At 47.4% G+C, this 19040-nt stretch overlaps 1 protein-coding gene across 2 annotated transcripts in view; it reads right to left on the minus strand.

The window, feature by feature from the left end:
* Positions 1-428: 428 nt before the first annotated feature.
* Positions 429-19040, minus strand: part of COPG1 (COPI coat complex subunit gamma 1) — a 30494-nt gene continuing 11882 nt past the window's right edge. For both annotated transcript variants that reach the window (XM_002713161.5, XM_017343715.3), the window contains exons 11-24: positions 18927-18994; positions 18527-18715; positions 15722-15817; positions 13714-13957; positions 12356-12431; positions 10910-11013; positions 10330-10455; positions 9978-10046; positions 7932-8074; positions 7463-7634; positions 6723-6820; positions 3467-3605; positions 3154-3252; positions 429-899 (exon numbers count right to left, since the gene is read on the minus strand). In XM_002713161.5, the coding sequence (XP_002713207.1) occupies positions 769-899; positions 3154-3252; positions 3467-3605; positions 6723-6820; positions 7463-7634; positions 7932-8074; positions 9978-10046; positions 10330-10455; positions 10910-11013; positions 12356-12431; positions 13714-13957; positions 15722-15817; positions 18527-18715; positions 18927-18994 (1754 nt within the window). In that variant the 3' untranslated portion in view covers positions 429-768. The remainder of the gene's footprint in view (positions 900-3153; positions 3253-3466; positions 3606-6722; positions 6821-7462; positions 7635-7931; positions 8075-9977; positions 10047-10329; positions 10456-10909; positions 11014-12355; positions 12432-13713; positions 13958-15721; positions 15818-18526; positions 18716-18926; positions 18995-19040) is intronic.

A 19040-nucleotide genomic window follows, 5' to 3' on the forward strand; every position in this document is an offset into this window, starting at 1 on the left:
AAGGATTTTTAAAACCAGGCATTACAGGTCTTCTTCCACAGGTGGCAAAACCACTTGGCTTGAGTTAAAAGCCTGCTCCCTTGGGACATAAACCCGGGCTCCCCTCCTCCGTGGCTAACGGAGGACGCTCTCAAAGTCTGTCCTTTCCTCTCTCTTCATCCCTGAACTGGGAGCAGAAAACCCAGGGCCCACCCGTCAGACCCAGACCCTCCCAGCTCCCCGCTGCCATCTAACAGCAGAGTGGTTGAGTTAGCTGTTGGCATTCCCCAGGCAAACCTGCACCTGGTCCGGTCCCTGGGCTTGGCACCGGCCAGGGAATGAGCGGGAGAGGGTTGTGCCTTGTGAGCACAGTGGCTGAGCAGTGCAGAGGGGACAGCGCAGATGCTCTAACTGGGTGAAGCTCTACACATGAGTCTGCAGAAGTAGTCTTTCAATAAATACATGCTGATTTATTATAGGCATAAAACGGTTCCTTTGGGGATAAATTCAAGAGCAGGTACCAACATTTTATTCATTTGCAACGTTCTTTCCCTGGCTCTCAGGACAGCGAGATGTAGGACAAGTCAAAATCATCCCCTAGTTAAAAAAAAAAGTTACCCCCAGCAGTTGTAAGTGGGGTGGAATTAAAAAAAAAAACCTGCAAAATGATTCCTAATTCTGTTTCTATACAGAAGCTCGTGAAGCGGTTTTCACCAGTTTCATGGGGAAGGCGTGACTTCTTAGTGTTGGGGGGAAAGGATTAGAAAAGGGCCTATGCAGGCAGGTCCCTTAGCCCACAGATGCCAAGACGATGTCTACTGGGAGCTCCTCTGAACTTCTGGCTGTCACCTGCATTGTCACTGTGTCCAAAAGCAGCAGCCGAGAGCGCACCAGGATGTCATGACCACCCCGGAACACACCTAGAAGGGAGAGAAGTGCAGTAGGTAAGGCATATGGGACTGCAGAAGGAGCTGAGGGTCACACTTGCAGCAGCCGATCAAGGCGGCCGTGGTGCGGTGAAGTCAGTAAGGGGTGAGCAGAGGTCCCCGAGGCTTGTGCACGTCATCTAGGTTCCTGAGCATCAGAATTCTCAACTACAAAGTAGAGGGGTGATAAATCTAACGGCTTCCGCCAAGCTCATGTGAATTAACGGCCATGGAAGGCTCACACCTGATGTCACAGGGGCTCTCACGTGCTGCTGAATCTGGGAGCACAGAGGTGGGGGACAGCCCTACCAAGAGGAAACCACAAAGCAGATGTCTGCAGGACCCAGGAGACTGGGTTGCTTCATTGTGGCCAGAAATGAGGTCTTGGAGGCTGTCAGCCGTGAGCAAGGCACTGAAGCAGAGCATCCTCCCAACCCCCAAGTCCTGTTTCCTTGTGTTAACTGTTTTTGGTGTAACCGTATTGCTTTGCTATGTTAAATACAGAGTCCTAATCTCATAGAAATGTACAGATACAGAATCATTTACATCTAAAATGCTCTATCTGGAATCTGCATGAAAATAATCTGGGTGAGTGTGGGTACAGGTGCTGCTGGTTGCTGTACTGGGAGATGAGAATGTAGGATTCGTTATACTGTTCAATTTTTGTATATGTTTGAAAATTTCCAATGATACACTGTTTAAATACCCATACCTATTAGAAACCAACCCAGTGGAAAATTAGACAAAAGATATGAAAACAATTAACAGAAAACAGAAATGGAAATGACTCTTCAATATTTAAGATATTTAAATTCATTCAAAATATAACAAATGTGAATCAAAACTACACTAAGATACCATTTTCTTCAGATAGAATGGCAAAGATCTCAAAGTTTGATAACATTCTGTATTGTCCGAAAGGAAAGGCTCAGAATCCCTCTGAATGGCTTGTTGCAGTTAGGTATTTATCAAAATGAGAAATGAAAATTTGAGAAATGTATCCCACAGATATCCTCAGGGCATACATGCCAGGTAAAGTGTGTGCACACAGTAGCACTGTCTGTAATAACAGAAAACTGGAAATCTAAATGTTTATCATAATGCTTGTTCCATAAAATACAGTATACCCACACTGTGGGATAGGATATGAAACAGCTATAAACAAGAAAAACAAGGACTCGGTTTGGGATAAGATTCTGGAGAAGGATGGCAGTGATGGCTGCACAACAACGGGAATATGTGTAACTTCACGGAACTGTTCCATACGGCTAAGGTGACACTTGGATACACTCTGGATGCATCCAAAGCTGGAGTGTCTGGGTTCAAGTCCTGGCTCTGCTCTCCTTTCCAGCTTCCTGCTAATGTGCACCTTGGGAGGCAATGCCTCAAATACTTGGGTCCCTGCCACTGACATGGGAGACCAGGATAGAGTTCCCAGCATTAGGGACTGAGCCAGCAAATGGGAGAGCTCTCTCTCTTCTACTTCTCTGCCTTTCAAATAAACAAAAATCTTTTAAAAGTTAAATTTTGTTACATATATTTTATTGTAACTAAAAGAAAAATGAGGAAACTATATATTGACAGCGAAGATCTCCAAGATGCACTGTACAGTGACAAGCAAATTGCAGAACAGTGTAATTATACGAATAAAATGAATTAAGAAATGGCAATGTTAGCTTTTCTGGCTATAAACTAACTAGAGGATATACAGGCATGGTTTGTAATAGTAACACTGGATGCTGGAAGGACAACTGGATAGCCGGCAGCAAGCTGGGGGGGAAGGACTCACTGTCCTTTCTTTATACTTAGCGAATTTTAAATGTATGTTTATTTTTCATCTACTTGAAAGGCAGAGTGTGTGGGATGGGGGTGGGAGAGAGCTCTCATTCTCTGGTTCACTTCCAAGGCTAGGAGTACAGAACTCCATTTGGGTCTCCCATGTGGGTGACAGAGGCCAAACACTTGAGCCATCATCTGCCACCTCCTAGGAGGCATTAGCAGGAAGCTGGTTTGGAAGTACAGATACTGGAACTCTGAGCAGCACTCTTGATATGGAACATGTGCAACCCAAGCAGTGGTTTAACACTGCCACAATGCCCTGCCCTGCCCCTCCTCCCCCTGGTATACCCTGTGAATTCTAAAGCTGTGGATTTTGACTCTTCCTGTTCCCAGTGCAGTCGTTAGCCCAGGATCCAATCATCCCCCATGTAAACGACCCATGCCCTTGCCACTTGGAAATGCTGCTTACCGGCCAGAAGCAACGTGTGGGTGTTCTTGTTATCCGGTACTTTGTCTGATCTCTCACAAGGGTGCATTCCCAAGAACTTCACGATATTGCCCACAGCCTCTGCAGAGAAATCCCAGTACTGTTAAGCCATATATCTTGTCTCCCCTGTGTGCTACCACCCACTCTGTGCTCCGAAGGGCTTTTGGTGAAGTGGCATTTGATGTGTTCTAGCTATGGCCCTGGATCCTTAGAGGAAAAAAGGGAGGGGCACTTTAACAGCACCCAAGGGTCTTGCAAGGCAAACAGGCCAGAAAGAGCATCCCCAGGATCTTACCTTCGAGAGTCTTGATGGTAGACAAGGTGAATGTTTCCTCCTTTTCAAACTCATCCCCTACCTCATCCCAGGCTGCTTCAAAGTTCAGTTTCATGACTTTTTGGATGTGATCAGCTACAGTGACTTCTAGATCCTCTAGCTGGAGATATGGAGGTGGAGATTAGGCACCCACAGGGGAGACTCCCATGGACCTCTGCTCTGAACTCATCCATTCATCTCTTCCTGAAACTTGTTCAGAAAGTGCCTGCTAGGTTCTGAGGGTGTGCTAGGCCTGCAGACCTGTCCTCAAGGTTCTTATAACCCTCCCACGGAAAACATTCTGACATCAGGTATCACTCTACCAATACTTCTCATCCTGGACTTGTCATCTGTGAGATCCTTTCTTTTTCCTTTTTTAAAGATTTACTTATTTTTTGAAAGAGTTACAATGAGAGAGGGAGACAGAGAGAGAGAGACCTTCCTTCCACTGATTCACTCTTCTGATGGCTGCAGCAGCCAGGTCAAAGCCAGGAGGCTGGAGCTTCTTCCAGGTCTCCCGTGTGGATAGCAGGGTCCCAAGCACTTGGGCCATCTCCTACTGCTTTTCCCAGGCCTTTAGCAGGGAGCTAGTTTGGAAGTGGAGCAACTGGAACTTTTCCTGGCACTCACATGGGATGCCGGTTGGTGCAGGTGGCAGTCCCACCTGCTACGTCACAACACTGGCCTCACAATATCCTTTTTTTCATATACAGAAGATCAATTTAGTATATATCAAGTAAAGATTTCAACAGTTTGCATCCACACAGAACATAAAGTATATAATACTGTTTGAGTACTAGTTGCAGCATTAATTCACATTGAACAACACATTAAGGACAGATCCTTCATGAGGAGTAAGTGCACAGTGACTCCTGTTGTTGACTTAATAAATTGACACTCTTGTTTATGGCGTCAGTAATCTCCCTAGGCTCTAGTCATGAGTTGCCAAGGCTATGGAAGCCTTTTGAGTTCGCCAACTTCAATCTTATTTAGACAAGGTCACAGTCAAAGTGGAAGTTCTCTCCTCCCTTCAGAGAAAGGTACCTCCTTCTTTGATGACCCGTTCTGTCCACTGGGATCTCACTCACAGAGATCTTTCATTTCAGGTCCTTTTTTTTTTTTTTTCCCCAGAGTGTCTTGGCTTTCCATGCCTAAAATACTCTCATGGGCTCTTCAGCCACATCTGAATGCCTTAAGGGCTGATTCTGAGGCCAGAGTGCTGTGTAGGACATCTGCCATTCTACGAGTCTGCCGTGTATCCCACTTCCCTTTTTTTTTTTTTTGACAGGCAGAGTGGACAGTGAGAGAGAGAGACAGAGAGAAAGGTCTTCCTTTGCCGTTGGTTCACCCTCCAATGGCCGCCGCTGCAGCCGGCGCACCGCGCTGATCCAATGGCAGGAGCCAGGATCCAGGTGCTTTTCCTGGTCTCCCATGGGGTGCAGGGCCCAAGCACCTGGGCCATCCTCCACTGCACTCCCTGGCCATAGCAGAGAGCTGGCCTGGAAGAGGGGCAACCGGGACAGAATCCGGCGCCCCGACCGGGACTAGAACCCGGTGTGCCGGTGCCGCAAGGTGGAGGATTAGCCTATTGAGCCACGGCGCTGGCCTGCCTTTTTTATTCTATCAGACACTAGTCTTGTTTATGTGATCCCTTTGACTCTTAATCCTATCATTATGATCAAGCCAAAATTTTTAAATAGGGGGATTTCACAGCAAGTTTCCAGCTACTTGTGAAAGAAGGGTAATTCACTTGTTCTCGGCAGCTTCTCACCATCCAGGTCTGGTGCAAGGGTTCTGTCTCTGCTGGGGGGGCAGTGTATGGCCCAGTAATAACTCTGTAATTATCACAATATCCTTTCTAAGTGGCACCAGTTTCAGTCCTGGCTGCTCCACTTCTGATCCAGCTCTCTGCTATGGCCTGGGAAAGCAGTAGAAGATGGCCCAAGTCCTTGGGCCCCTGCACCTATGTGGGAGACCTGGAAGAAGTTCTTGACTCCTGGCTTTGGATCAGTGCAGCTCTGGCCGTTGTGGCCAATTGGGGAGTGAACCAGCAGATGGAAGACCTCTCTCTCTCTCTCTCTGCCTTGCCTTCTCTCCGTGTAACTCTTTCAAATAAATAAGTAAATCTTAAAAATAATAATAATAAAATAAATGCTTGTCCCAGGCCAGTGCTGTGGTGTAGTAGGCTAAGTCTCTGCCTATGGCACCGGCATTCAATATGGGCATTGGTTCATGTCCCAGCTGCTTGACTTCCAATCCAGCTTACTGCTTATGGCCTGGGAAAGTAGTGGAAGGTGGGCCTCTGTACCCACATGGGAGACCCAGAAGAAGCTCTTGGCTCCTGGTTTGTGGTCAGCCCAGCCTTTGAAGCCATTTGGGGAGTGAACCAGGAGATGGAACATCTCTGTCTCCCCCTCTGTCTATAACTCAACCTCTCAAATAAATAAATAAAATCTTCAAGAATAAAAAAAAAATGCACGTCCCCATGCAGATGGCACTGAGTAACTGCCCTACTTTCAGACTCCAGAAGGAGCCTGTACTTGGTTCCAACCAAGCTCTGGGAGGAGGTTCAAGGGCTATTTTACTGCACCAAAGGACCTCCCAGCAGAGAAAATGGATCCAACTTATCTAGAGAGCAATCTGATAACAGGAGTCATCTAAAAATCATGCTTATTCTTTCACCCAATTATCTCCTTCTAGGAATCTATCCTAAGGAAATAATCTGAAATAAAGATTAAAGTTATACCAAAAGGGATGTTTAATGTACCATTATAAATAATACTGAAAATGTGGAAACCCAAATAGTGAGAATTTGGAAACTTAAATGCCCAACATTAAAGGAACAAAAAGGTCAGATGACTTATGACCTATCTATAAAGTGAGATAATATAAAGCCATTAAAAAGTGTGTTTATGAAGTATTTGTAATGCTAATGGAAAACAAACTATGACTTTTAGTTAAAAGAGCAAGATCTATGATGTACAGAATGATCTCAATTATACAACTACCCCTAAAAGTACACTTACCAAAAATTATTTATAATCTGTCTGTACTTTGTTTTATACTACACTTTTGTGTTTCTTAAGTATTCTGTTATACATGAGCATGTCTATTTATAAGTTAAAAGTTCTTTGAAAGAAGAGCTATAAACAGCAAGAAAAGGATTTACTCTGGTTGTCAGCTTCTGGAAAGAGCAGCCTCAGATACAAAATTGAGCCTCCTTTGACTGGCTTCTTACCACATACTCATCCTCATAGCCTTCATCATCAGTCTCCCCAGTGGTGGGGTCGCAGTCCTTGACAGTGAACTTCATCATGCAGCTGAATGTGCAGGCCACTATGGAAAACAAAGTCTGTGTGGTCAGGAGATCCCCAGTCTGCAGGGGCAGCTCTTCTCCTCCACGGGGCAGATGGGCACAGTATACCTTGAGGCCGCTGCTACATTATTAGTAGCAGTAATATGCCATCCAACCCCACCAAGATAGGCACCGCCTTGTAGAAGGATAGGAAAGTTAAGTCCTGGGTCCAAGGGGAGGAAGAGAGAAGAAAACAGACAATGCAGGATGTCTACATCCATGCAACAGCAGCCACGTCTGGTCTACTGTCCCATGTCTGGAAAAAGACACAGTGGTTTCACTGGAGGAACGGATATGAGGTGTCTGAGTGTTTAAGCCTGTCTTTGGGAGACAACAAGGTATAATCAGAGAGCCTGCGTTCTGCTGCCATGTGAGCTTAGGTCATATAACCTGAGCCTCAGTTTCCTCACCTAAATGAACAGGGAGAGCAGTCTTTATCCCCATAGAATTGCTATGTGGATGAAACAGTATATGAGAATAGCTGGCACTTGGCCATTATTATTCTCAGGCCTGAAATCAAGAAGATGAAGCTCTACTAGACAAATACCTGGTGCTCAGCTGCCCACCCCAACCTCATCCCATGGGCTCCAAAAGGCCAGACTGGTATTTGGAAAGGGTCTCACCAGCTGTGGGGTCTTCCTTGGGCAGCGCCACCAGTGTGTAGCAGGTCCCAGGCTGGTTGTAGGGCAGGCTCCGGGCCGGCACATAACAGAGCACCTCATAGGCCTCGGTGGGCTCCATCTGCACGGTGACATTCTCCAAGGTCTGGTCGTTAAGTGTGTTTGTGCAATCAAACTGCACAAGGGAGGAGAGAAGAGCTTAGATACCGCGCTAGGTCCGAGCCAGGCTACAGAGGAAGAACCAGGAGGTCCCACTTTTCCCTGGGGGCCAAGCTGACTCCCACCCAGTCCCCATGCCCTAGTTTCCCTGTCTCTGTGCTGTCACTCAGGAGCCAGAGAGGTCCTTGGTAAAGAGGGCCTTGTTTACTGGGAACTGATAGTGTTATTAAATTGGCTCCCAGTGCTGGACCCAACAGAAAGGGAACCACTCCCTGGGTACAAGCCCCAGCAGGGCATCAGCCCACCTGCTCACCTGAAACACCATGTGGTCAGTGAAGGTGTGTTTGGTACAGCGGATGACGTACTCTGTCTCTGACTCAGTGAGGGCCACGGGCTCAGGCGAGGACTTGAACAGGGGCCCCAGTCCATGGAACTCTGGCACTGCCGCCAACTGCTCTGAAACCCACAAGGCCACATTCACTCAGCTTCCAATCCCCAGACCAACTGGCTTCTAATAAATCTATGACCAAGCCTCAAGGTCTTCCACCCTCCTGAGACAGATGGACGTGTACATATGAGTGGCTACTCACCATTATCGGAATACATTTGTGCCTATTTTCCTGACTTTGCTCACGTTGTACCATTTCCAAAGAATAATCTCCTCCCCTCTGTCCAGCAACAAATTGACAGGGAGATCCCAATATCTCAGCCCTAAATCCATTTACAGATACTTTATTTTTAAAATTTTATTTGAAAGGCAGAGAGAGACAGAAAGAGAAGAGCTGGGTGAAGTGGTGAGCTTAGAACAGGAGAGCTTCACGAAGAGGGACATTTGTTAGTTCTCAAAGTAAGAACTCAGTGGAGAAAAAGGTCTAGCAATTCCACCACAGCCCTCCTTTTAAGAAATGCAAAACTGGGGAGGGCATGTAGTGCAGTGGGGAAGATGCCATACTGGAGTGCTTCAGTCTGAGTCCTGGCTCTGCTTCCCATTCCATTCTAGCTTCCTGCTAATGCCACATCCTGGGAGGCTGCAGGTGATGGCTCAAGTACTTGGATCGCAGGGCTGGCGAACGCTATGGCATAGCAGGTTAAGCTGCCATTTGCAGCACTGGCATCCCATATGGGTGCTAGTTCAAGCCTTGCTGCTCCACTTCTGTTCCAGCTCCCTGCTAATGGGAAAGCAGTAGATGGCCCAAGCACTTGGTCCTCTGTACCCTCATGGAAGACCTGGATGAAGCTCCTGATACCTGGCTTTGGTCTGGCCCAGGCTTGCCCGTTGGGACCATTTGGGGAGTGAACCAACAGATTGAAGACTTCTCTCTCTGCCTCTGCCTCTCTCTGTATAACGCTGCCTTTCAAACAAATAAATAATTTTTTTTTTTTTTTTTTTTTTTTTTTTTTTTTGGACAGGCAGAGTTAGACAGTGAGAGAGAGAGAGAGACAGAGAGAAAGGTCTTCCTTCCGTTAGTTCACCCCCCAAATGGCCACTACAGCCGGTGCGCTGCACCAAACCGAAGCCAGGAGCCAGGTGCTTCCTCCTGGTCTCCCATGCGGGTGCAAGGCCCAAAGCACTAGGGCCATCTTCCACCGCCTTCTTGGGCCACAGCAGAGAGTTGGACTGGAAGAGGAGCAACCAGAACAGAACCGGCGCCCCAACTGGGACTAGAACCCGGAGTGCCGGCGCCTCAGGCGGTGGATTAGCCTAGTGAGCCACAGTGCCGGCCAATAAATCTTAAAAAAAAAAAAAAATAAATAAATAAAAGGACTTGGGTCCCTGCCACCTTCATGGATTGAGGTAAGGGTTCCTTACTCAGTCCTGGCTGTTGTGGGTTTTTGGGGAGTGAATAAGAGGATGTCTGTTCTTTGTTCTCTGCTTGTCTTTCTGTCTTTCAGATAAAACAGAAAGACAAACTGAACAATACAAGACTAAAAGCACAGATGGATGCCTAAACAAAACCTTACAAGTTGATGGGGACTGAACACAACATGGACCAAGAAAACCTACCAGTGTCTCTGAACCCTAGTTGTGCTCGATCAGATATCCTGAACCACCTGGGCTCCAGGGATCTAAGCTCTCAGAAGCATAGTTCAATGGCAGCTCTGAGCCAGTTCTGAGCTGATTGTTAATTCCAGCCCCTCCACCTTCTGTCTGTGCAACCCTGGACAACCTACTTTCTAAACTTCTAATTCCTCAGATACCAAAGGACCTAGCAACCTCTAAGTGAGGGTCGAATGTGATGATCTAAAGCACTATCTGGGGCCCAGCACTCAGGAGAAACACAATAAAAACAGTTCTTGTTTTTAATTCCCCTGAAGAGACCAAGTCCAGCTCTTTTATGCCCACCCAGCCGTTACTCACCCTGGAAGATCTCCTGTCGGGTGGCTGCCACTTTCTCAGGCTGTTTGACTGCTGTGATGGGGGTACTCTCTGCAAGAGCAAATGTACATGGTGACTGATGGCTCCAGTCAGGGGCAGTGTGAGTATAGGCCCAGTGCCATTATTTAGGGATTTTAAACCCAAACCCTCCCCAGAGTGTGAGGTTCAGAACTTGTTAACAAGAACAGCAAACATCTTGGAGTGTGTGTCTCCATTCCCTGGGCCCAGAGGTAGAAAGGATAACCCTATCTGTCCTGGCTAGGTTATTAGCTTACCAACCAAGGCAAATCCCTCAAACAGAGGCCTGGATGTGAGGGCCTGTGGCAGGCCATACCTGTTCTCTGCTCCGCCACGGGCGTGGTGGCCAAGGGCACAGACTTGAGGTCAAAAGGTTTTTCCGATGGTTCTAGAGTGTATTGCTGCAGAGCCCTCTCCAGACCAGGGATGGACACAGTCAGACCTGGAGGTCAGAGAAACAGAGGTCATTCTGTCTGGAAGGCACAAGAAAATGTGCACCAGGAACCCTCTATACAAAGACTGAGGCCTAGGATCCTCAAACGACAAATCCTGCATGCTATGATCCTGAGAAAATCATGTAACTTCCTGAGCCTCTGCATTCTCATACACCTTTCTCCCACAGGATTGGTGAAAGGAGTAAACACAGATACAAAATGACAGACAAAAGGTAAAGTATTATGAAAACACAAGTTTTTATCCATGACTTCAGTTCGATTCCCTGGGCTGTTCCTACCCACACTGGTATGATCTGGGGAGGCTGCCGTGAAAGACCAGCCAAGAGTGGTTTGCTGCTGACTTCCCCTGTCCAGGCATTTTCCCCTGGCTGCTCTGGAGTGATGAGAAGGTCCACAGCTCCGGTAAAGTGCAGGCTCAGAGACAGCCAGGGAAAGACTCACCATTTAAGATGTAGCCTGCATTGAGGGCCTTCTGCTTCTGCTCCAGGACATTCAGATAGAAGGTGGCTCGGTCCCTTACTTCATTGTCATCGTCCATCACACACCTGCAGCAGGGACACAGAGTGCTCCTGACTGGGGCCTAGTGGGTGTGGCCCTGTAGGGTTTCATCAATGGGTGAAAGCAGGAAGCAGGTGTCTTAAAGCTCTGGGAACAAGTGGCACCCAAGCAGATCTTAAACAGTGGCATCAAAAAGCACAGAGGGGCCCATGAAACTCTAATGACAGGCCAGGAGGTGGGCATATTCATGCTCTCTACATCCTCTCCCAGAAGCCAAGCCAGTCAGCTTACTCAATAGCATGTCAAAAAACATTGAACATGACCCAGAAATTCTACTCTTAGGTATATGGCCAAGAGACAGGAAAATATATATCTATAGAAAAACTTGTACTTGAGCATTTATAAAACATTAATAAACACAAATTGGAAATAACTTAAATGTCTGTCAACTGATAAGTGGATAAACAAAATATGGTATATCCATGCAAAGAAATATATCTGGCAATATACAGGAATAAAGTACTGTTGCACTTGTGTAGTATGGATAAGCCTTAGGAAAACAGAAAGGCTACATATGTTATGACTGCATTTATATGAAATGTCCAGAAAAGGCAAATCTGAAATGATAAAAAATAGATTCATTGTTGCCTAGGACCAGAAGGTGTGGATGGAGTGGGAAGTACTTAACAGATACAGGATGGGTTTCTTTTTGGGGCAACAAACATGTTTTAGAGTGTGGTGACGATTCTACAACTCCATGAATATATTAAAAAACCAATGAATCGGCCGGCACCGCGGCTCACTAGGCTAATCCTCCGCCTAGCAGCGCCAGCACACCGGGTTCTAGTCCCGGTCAGGGCGCCGGATTCTGTCCCGGTTGCCCCTCTTCCAGGCCAGCTCTCTGCTGTGGCCCGGAGTGCAGTGGGGGATGGCCCAGGTGCTTGGGCCCTGCACCCCATGGGAGACCAGGAAAAGCACCTGGCTCCTGGTTCCTGCCATCGGATCAGCGCGGTGCGCCGGCCACGGCGGCCATTGGAGAGTGAACCAACGGCAAAGGAAGACCTTTCTCTCTGTCTCTCTCTCTCACTGTCCACTCTGCCTGTCAAAAAAAAAAAAAAAAAAAAAAACACAACAACAACAACCAATGAATTATACATTTTGAATACTGAATTGCACGGTATATAGATTATACAAATTCAACATTGGTCACATCTGGGTGATGGGCTGTGCATGATACTATTTTCCATGTTCTTCTATGCTTTCTATTCTTTTGCTACAATCAACAGCTGTATAACTTTTCTCCTCCTTTTTAACAGAAAGAAATAAGGGAAAGTCACCTGGGCTGGAGAGAACACTGTCATACACCAGGCTCCTTGGGCCTACACTCACCTCTTCAGCAATACCAAGATGCTGGGTAACATCTCCTCGTTCTGGGCTCCAAACTTGGCCAGAGCACTCACAGCGCCTGCAATCATGAAGCAAATATGATTTACCCAACATATGCCAAGAGCTTATCATCTGAGTATTTCCAGTGGGTTTTCACTCAGGCAGAAGAGACCCAGAGAATAGTAGTCTCAAGCTAGGAGGCCCAAAGTCACCACAAACACAATGAGTGGTTTTGGCTGGATCTTAGCGCCATCTGGAACCCAACTTCCCTGACTAGTTAATGAAGGGAGCCAAATTGGATTGGTGGCTCCCATTCAAGGGCTCTAGGAACTTTTTAAAAAAAATTCTATCCACGGGGCTGGCGTTGTGGCATAGCAGGTTGGGCCACCGCCTACAGTGCCAGCATCCCATATGAGCACCGGTTCAAGTTCCAACTGCTCCATTTCCAGTCCAGCTCCCTGGTAGTATACCTGAGAAAGTGGCAGAGGATGGCGCAGGTGCTTGGGCCCCTGCACCCTTGTGGGAAACCAGGAGGAAGCTCTTGGATCCTGGCTTCAGTCTGGCCCAGCCCCAGCCATTGTGACAATTTGGGGAATGAATGAGCAGATGGAAGACCTCTCTTTCTCTAACTCTGCATTCCAAACAAATAAAACTGTATAAAAAAGAATTCTATCCTCTACATTTATGTATTTATACTTGTTGAAAAGGCAGAGAGACAGAAGATTCTCCATCCACTGGTTCACTCTTCAAATGTCCACAATAGCCTGGCACTGTGCCAGGTGGAAGCCAGAAGCCTGGAACTCCATCTGGTTCTCCTACGTGGGTGGCAAGGGCCCTGGTACTTGAACCATTATCCACTGCCTTCCACGTACTTTAGCAGGGAGTTAGATCAGAAGTGGAGCAGCTGGGACTCGAACTCATACTCTGATATTGCAAGCAATGTGTTAACTTGCTGGGCCACAAAGCCAGGCCCACATGCAGCTTCTTAACTTTTATGCCAAATGCCCGCACCAAGAATAGAAACTTTAAAAAGTAAAGAAAAAGACGGATGTTCACTGAATTGTACACTTATATAAAAAGATGAATTTTATGGTATGTGAATTTTATCTCAACAAAACTTATTGAAGAAAAACCCCTCAACGCTAACAAACAGTGAAACTAAAAAAAAAAAAAAAAAAATCAACAAATTATAGAAGTACAGAACCACTGAACTAGATGACATTTAAGGCCCTTCTAAATATTACAAAAAGCAGCTTATGAGGGAAAAACACTGCATTCAATGACCCCACTGGGGGTTCAACCGTTTTGCTGGGACATTGACTAAAACAAACAGCCCAATGTCAAATCTGGCTCAGACCTACCTGCCCGAACCTCCTCATGCTCCAAGACCACGCGGTTATAGATGAAGCGGATATACTTGGAGGGGTTGTTGGTCTTGGGCCCCTCCTGGCCCAGGAGATGCAGGATGCGAGTGGCCAGCACAGTGAACTCACAGTCCTCGATGAACTCACACAGGTGCGACAGCCCTGTCTCCTTGCTCTCTGAGTTCTCCTCAATGATGCTGATGATGCAGTCCACGATGGCGCGCTTGTACTCAAAGCCGCCCTGCAGTAGGAGGGGTCGAGCTGAGCAATGGCCCGGAGTCTAACCAGGACCAGTGACAATGGTGCAAACACAGGAACTGGAGGCACAGCACCTGGCTCCCTAGGGCTCTACCTCTTTTCCACGCAAAACAAAAGGCTTGGACTGAAAGCTTGCAGAAGCTTTTTTTTTTTTTTTTTAAAGATGTATTTATTGGAAAGTCAGAGGTACAAAGAAAGGGAGAGTCATAAAGAGAGAGATCTTACATCTGCTGGTTTACTACCCCAATGGCCACTGAGCCAGGGCTGGGCCAGTCTGAAGCCAGGAGCCTTGAACTCCATCTGGGTCTCCCACATGGGTGGCAGGGGCCCAAGCACTTGACCCCATATTCTATTGCCTTCCCAGGCACATTAGCAGAGAACTGGATCAGAAGCAGAGGAATTGGGACTCGAACCAAGGCTAATAACAGATGTCAATGTTGCAGGTGGCAGCTTAACCCACTGCGCCACAATGCTGGCTCCAGCATCCCAGTTCTAATACTCGACAGTTTAATAAAAACATTTTAGGTCCTACTTTCCTTTCCAATTAAGAGGAAAGACGAAAGACAGAATATAGAAAAGAGAATGGTGACTCCTCATGGATTACCATATGATACAACATTCCTTTTCTGCATATATACCCAAACAAATTAAAAGCAGGGTCCAAAGAGCTATCTGGACACTCATGCTCACAATGACATCACTCACAATCGCTAAAAGGCAGTAACAACCTAAGCGTCTATTATTTATTTATTTGAAAGGCAAAGAGACACATTCAGAAAGACAGAATGATCTCCCATTCTGCTGGTTCATCCCCCAAATGCCTGCCATAGCAGGAGCTAAAGCTGGGAGGTGGGAATACAACCCCGATCTCCCACATGGGTGGCAGGGATCCAACTACTTGAGTCATCACTGCCGCCTCCCAGGGTCTGGAGTTAGGAACTGAATCCTAGTTCTCCAAAATGTGGGATGCGGGCATCCTAACCAGTGTCATAACCACTAGGATAAATGCCTATCCCACTAAATGTTTACTGACAGAGGAATGGAAAACACAAAATGTGGTTTATCCATACAAAAGTATCATTCTTCAATCTTTAAAAGGAAGAAAGTTCTGATATATGCCACAACATGGATAAACCTTTAGGACATTATGCTAAGTAAAATCAGCCAGTCAGAAGTAGATAAACACTGTATGATTCCACTTGTAAGAGGTACCCACTCTGGGCCTGGGGGAAGGGGTACCATGTACCTTGGGGACTCAACCTGTTCCTGGAACATTTGCTTGAGCTCCTGTGAAGTTAACCAGTTTTGTTGAGTCATCCAAAGAAAGGTGACATAAATGAATTAATAGTTATCAGGAACAAAAACAGAAACAATGTTGCACTGTTAGGACAGTTTTATAAGAAAATGCCCCTTGAGCTCCTGGAATGAGACAGAATATTTCTGTGCTAGACTCCAGCAGCAGAGAACACATGTTTTCCCATCTTCTGCATAAGCATCACCTCAGGACATCTGCTGTGAGCTGGTGAGTCACATAGTTATTACTGAAATCACCAGTAATTGGTGTGTGTTTACATTGTGTGTCTACAAGGAGTTTAAAGGGCTGCAGGCACCAGGAAAGCTAGCTTGTTAACAGGCTGACTAAGCACACCTACGATGAGGAGGCTGTTGGCTCTGAGCCGAGCCTAGAGTCAGCTGCCAGTCACTCCCTGAACCAGACCTGGCATGTCCCAAATGCCCCTACTCTTACCTCTTCCCGCAGCATGGTGAACAGGAAGTTCATGAGGACGGCGTGTTTTCGAGGATATTTCTGACACAGGGCACTGATGGCCTGGACAACCACCACCTGAGTCAAACAGAAAGGTGTGAGCAGCAGCCCCTACCACTAGGGCTGAGTGACTCCATTCTCAAACGCCAGCTGAGTCCATCTCAGACCAGGCCACCACACCCTGGACACAACACAAGGGCAAGGAACTTCACCCTCAGGCTCAGGATCATGTAATCCTTGAGCTCACCCAGCACAGATGGCACACACGGCACTCTCAATGGCCTCAGGGTCAGACTCTGGTTACAAACTCTGCTTTTCTACCCAGACCTCACAGTGAGTCTCTAGCCCCCTCCACTCCTTGTCCAGCCCCTTTCCCTAGTCACTTCCACAATTCAACCCCTCACCTATCTGGGTTCCTCTTTCATCCAGCCTGCTGCTTCATTATTCTGTCCTCAGTCCTCTTCTTCAGCAAACTTACATTCCCTCACAGCTTTCACTAGGATGCCAATGACCCCCAAACCTTATCTCCTGCCTGGAGGTCTAGACCTGCATTTCCAACTGTCTACCAGACACCTTCCCCAGACCTGCAGTCCCTAACTCAGTGCTGCTGCAGTCAGTCATCGCCTTCCCCTTTCCTGAGGCCTGATCCTCTCCTCCTTCCCCAGGCAGGTCAACAGCACCACCATCATCCCAAAATAGAAATGGCTTCACCTTTGCCAGCATTCACCCTCTCAGCTCTCACACTACGCCCTGCCAACCAGCTCTGTTCCTTGAATAGCTTGCACCATCCCTGCTTTCCCACTCCTGGGCCTGGTACAGGCACCTTCATCTCCTCCGAACTGCTGCAGCTGTCTCCTCGCCCAGTTAGCTCTCCACACTGCTCTCAGAGGATCTTTCTTTACTTTTTAAAAACTTACTTTTATTTGAAAGGCAGAGCAAAAGAGACAGACAGAGAGAGAGAGAGAGAGAGATAAAGAATATTCCATCTGCTGGTTCACTCCCCCAAATGCCTGCAATGGTTGAGGCTGGGTCAGGTTGTAGTCAGGAGCCAAGAACTCCATTCAGGTCTCCAACACAGGTGGGAGGGACCCAAGCACTTGGCCATTACCTGCTGCCTCCCAGAACACACATCAACTAGAAGCTAGATTCGAAGCAGAGTTAGGACTCAATCCCAGGCATCCTGATAGCGCATGTGGGCATCCCAAGTGGCAGCTTAACACGGTGCCCCATTGCTGCAACAATGCCTGCCCTAGAAGGATCTTTCCAATGCACAAATCTCACTGTAGGGGCCGGTGCTGTGGCATAGCAGGTTAAAGCCTTGGCCTGCAGTGCCGGCATTCCAAACGGGGGCCAGTTCAAGTCCTGGCTGCTGCACTTCTGATCCAGCTCTCTGCCATGGCCTGGGAAGGCAGTAGAGGATGGCCCAAGTGCTTGAGCCCCTGCGCCAGCGTGGGAGATCTGGAAGAGGCTCCTGGCTTAAGATCAGCTCAGCTCAGCCACTGTGGCCATTTAGGGAGTGAAACAGCAGATGGAAGACCTCTCTTTCTCTCCCTACCTCTCTCTGTAACTGTCTTTCAAATAAACAAAAATAAATATTAAAAAAAAAAAAATCTCACTGTGTCATTTCAGCCTACAAAGCATTCTGAGAACCCAGGTAGAGGTAACTTCTGCCTACTTTGCATAATCCACACTGCAGAACTCACCACACTAATTATTCTTATTATCTGCTCTAGATCATACTACATGACTCTACTTATGTAACACTGTGAAACAACATAATTAGAGGAATTGAGACCAGATGAGCGGCTTCCAGGGATCAGGGCCAGTGGGTAGAAATGCGTGTGGCTATACAGCTAACACAGGAGATCCTTCTGTTGATGGTTCAGTGGAGCGCTTTGATCGCAGAAGCAGTTTTGAAAGGCTACCCTTGTGCCACACTGCACATGGCTTCACACACACACACACACAGAGTAACTGGATTCTGAGTAAGCTCCATGGATTGTGCCTATGTCAGTTTCTTGTATAACAACTTTCTGTGGCTGCATGGGATGCTGGCATTGGGAGAGGCGGTTAATGGTGTGATGTTCAGGACTTCTTAGTGCATTTCTTTGCAAACTTCTCTGAATTGTTTCAAAATAAAAATTTAAAAAGTACTACTAAAAACTACCTCTCCAATGTCTTCTTTACAGTCAAAACCCTGAATCATGACCTATAATGCCCCACATGGGGTCTTGCTTCATCTACTATGACCTCACTGCTTATGCTAGCCCCAAAGTTCTCAAGGCTGGCTCAACCCCTCATAATGGTCTTCCAGATCATGTCCCTACCAGCAACTTCTGCTGCATTTCTATATTCACTGTATTCTATGTATCCCTGTATGGCCCACGCCTGAAATTGTCCCATCTACTCACTCACTTGTTTACCACCTATCTCCCCTTGCAAGTAAAAAGGCTGCACCAGAGCAGTTACCTGTCCTGTTCACTGCTCTGTTGCCTCACCTGAAACTCCACCAACAGACAGCAAGCATTCCATAAATACCTGAGTACTATTGCTCCTGCAGTACCACGGGACAAGTGGATGAAGGGCTGGAGGCAGAGCTGGGCACAACCCCCAGGGCCAAGCCCCCAAAGGGTGATGTGACCACCTGCACTGAGCCCTCCAGGCTGACCTGGCCCCCTCAGATATATCCTGGCCCAAGGATTCTGGGCATGGACAGCAGGTACACAGCTGCTGAGGGTCATGAGGGTCATGACTCTGAGGGTCATGAGCAAGCAGGGTGCTGGGTACCTTGAATTCATCGGAGATCTCTGACATGAAGGAGGAGATCTGCTTCATGAGGCGGTCGATGCTGCTCTCACTGCCTGTCTTGAGGAGGGTGGTGATGGCCAGTGTGGCAATGCTGCGATTCGAGTCTGTGACCAGGTTCTCCAGGTCCAGATTGCAGGCTGTCACTGCTGATGGGTGCTTCATGGCAACCTGTTTTGGGAGGACAGAGAAGAGAGCAGGACCCAATTCTGTCAGTACGTTTGATGAGTTTGGCCCTTATCTTTCGATGAACTTCACCATCCAGAATAATTAACTGTGACTGGAGTACCCCCTTCCCAGCCAGTCAGGGGCCAGGAAACACCTCCAGCTGAATCAGGCCTACTTCCCCCAACCTTCCCAACGCCCACACCCGGATTCTGACCTTATTGAGGGTGCGGACAGCAGCGTACCGGAGAGCGGCCTTGGGCGAGCTGCAGAAAAGTTGGAGCACTGTGGGGAAAGAGATGCCGCAGGCTAGTTTGCCCTCAGTGCCGGG

The sequence above is a fragment of the Oryctolagus cuniculus genome, chromosome 10, assembly GCF_964237555.1.
Source record: "Oryctolagus cuniculus chromosome 10, mOryCun1.1, whole genome shotgun sequence".
Lineage (NCBI taxonomy): Eukaryota > Metazoa > Chordata > Mammalia > Lagomorpha > Leporidae > Oryctolagus > Oryctolagus cuniculus.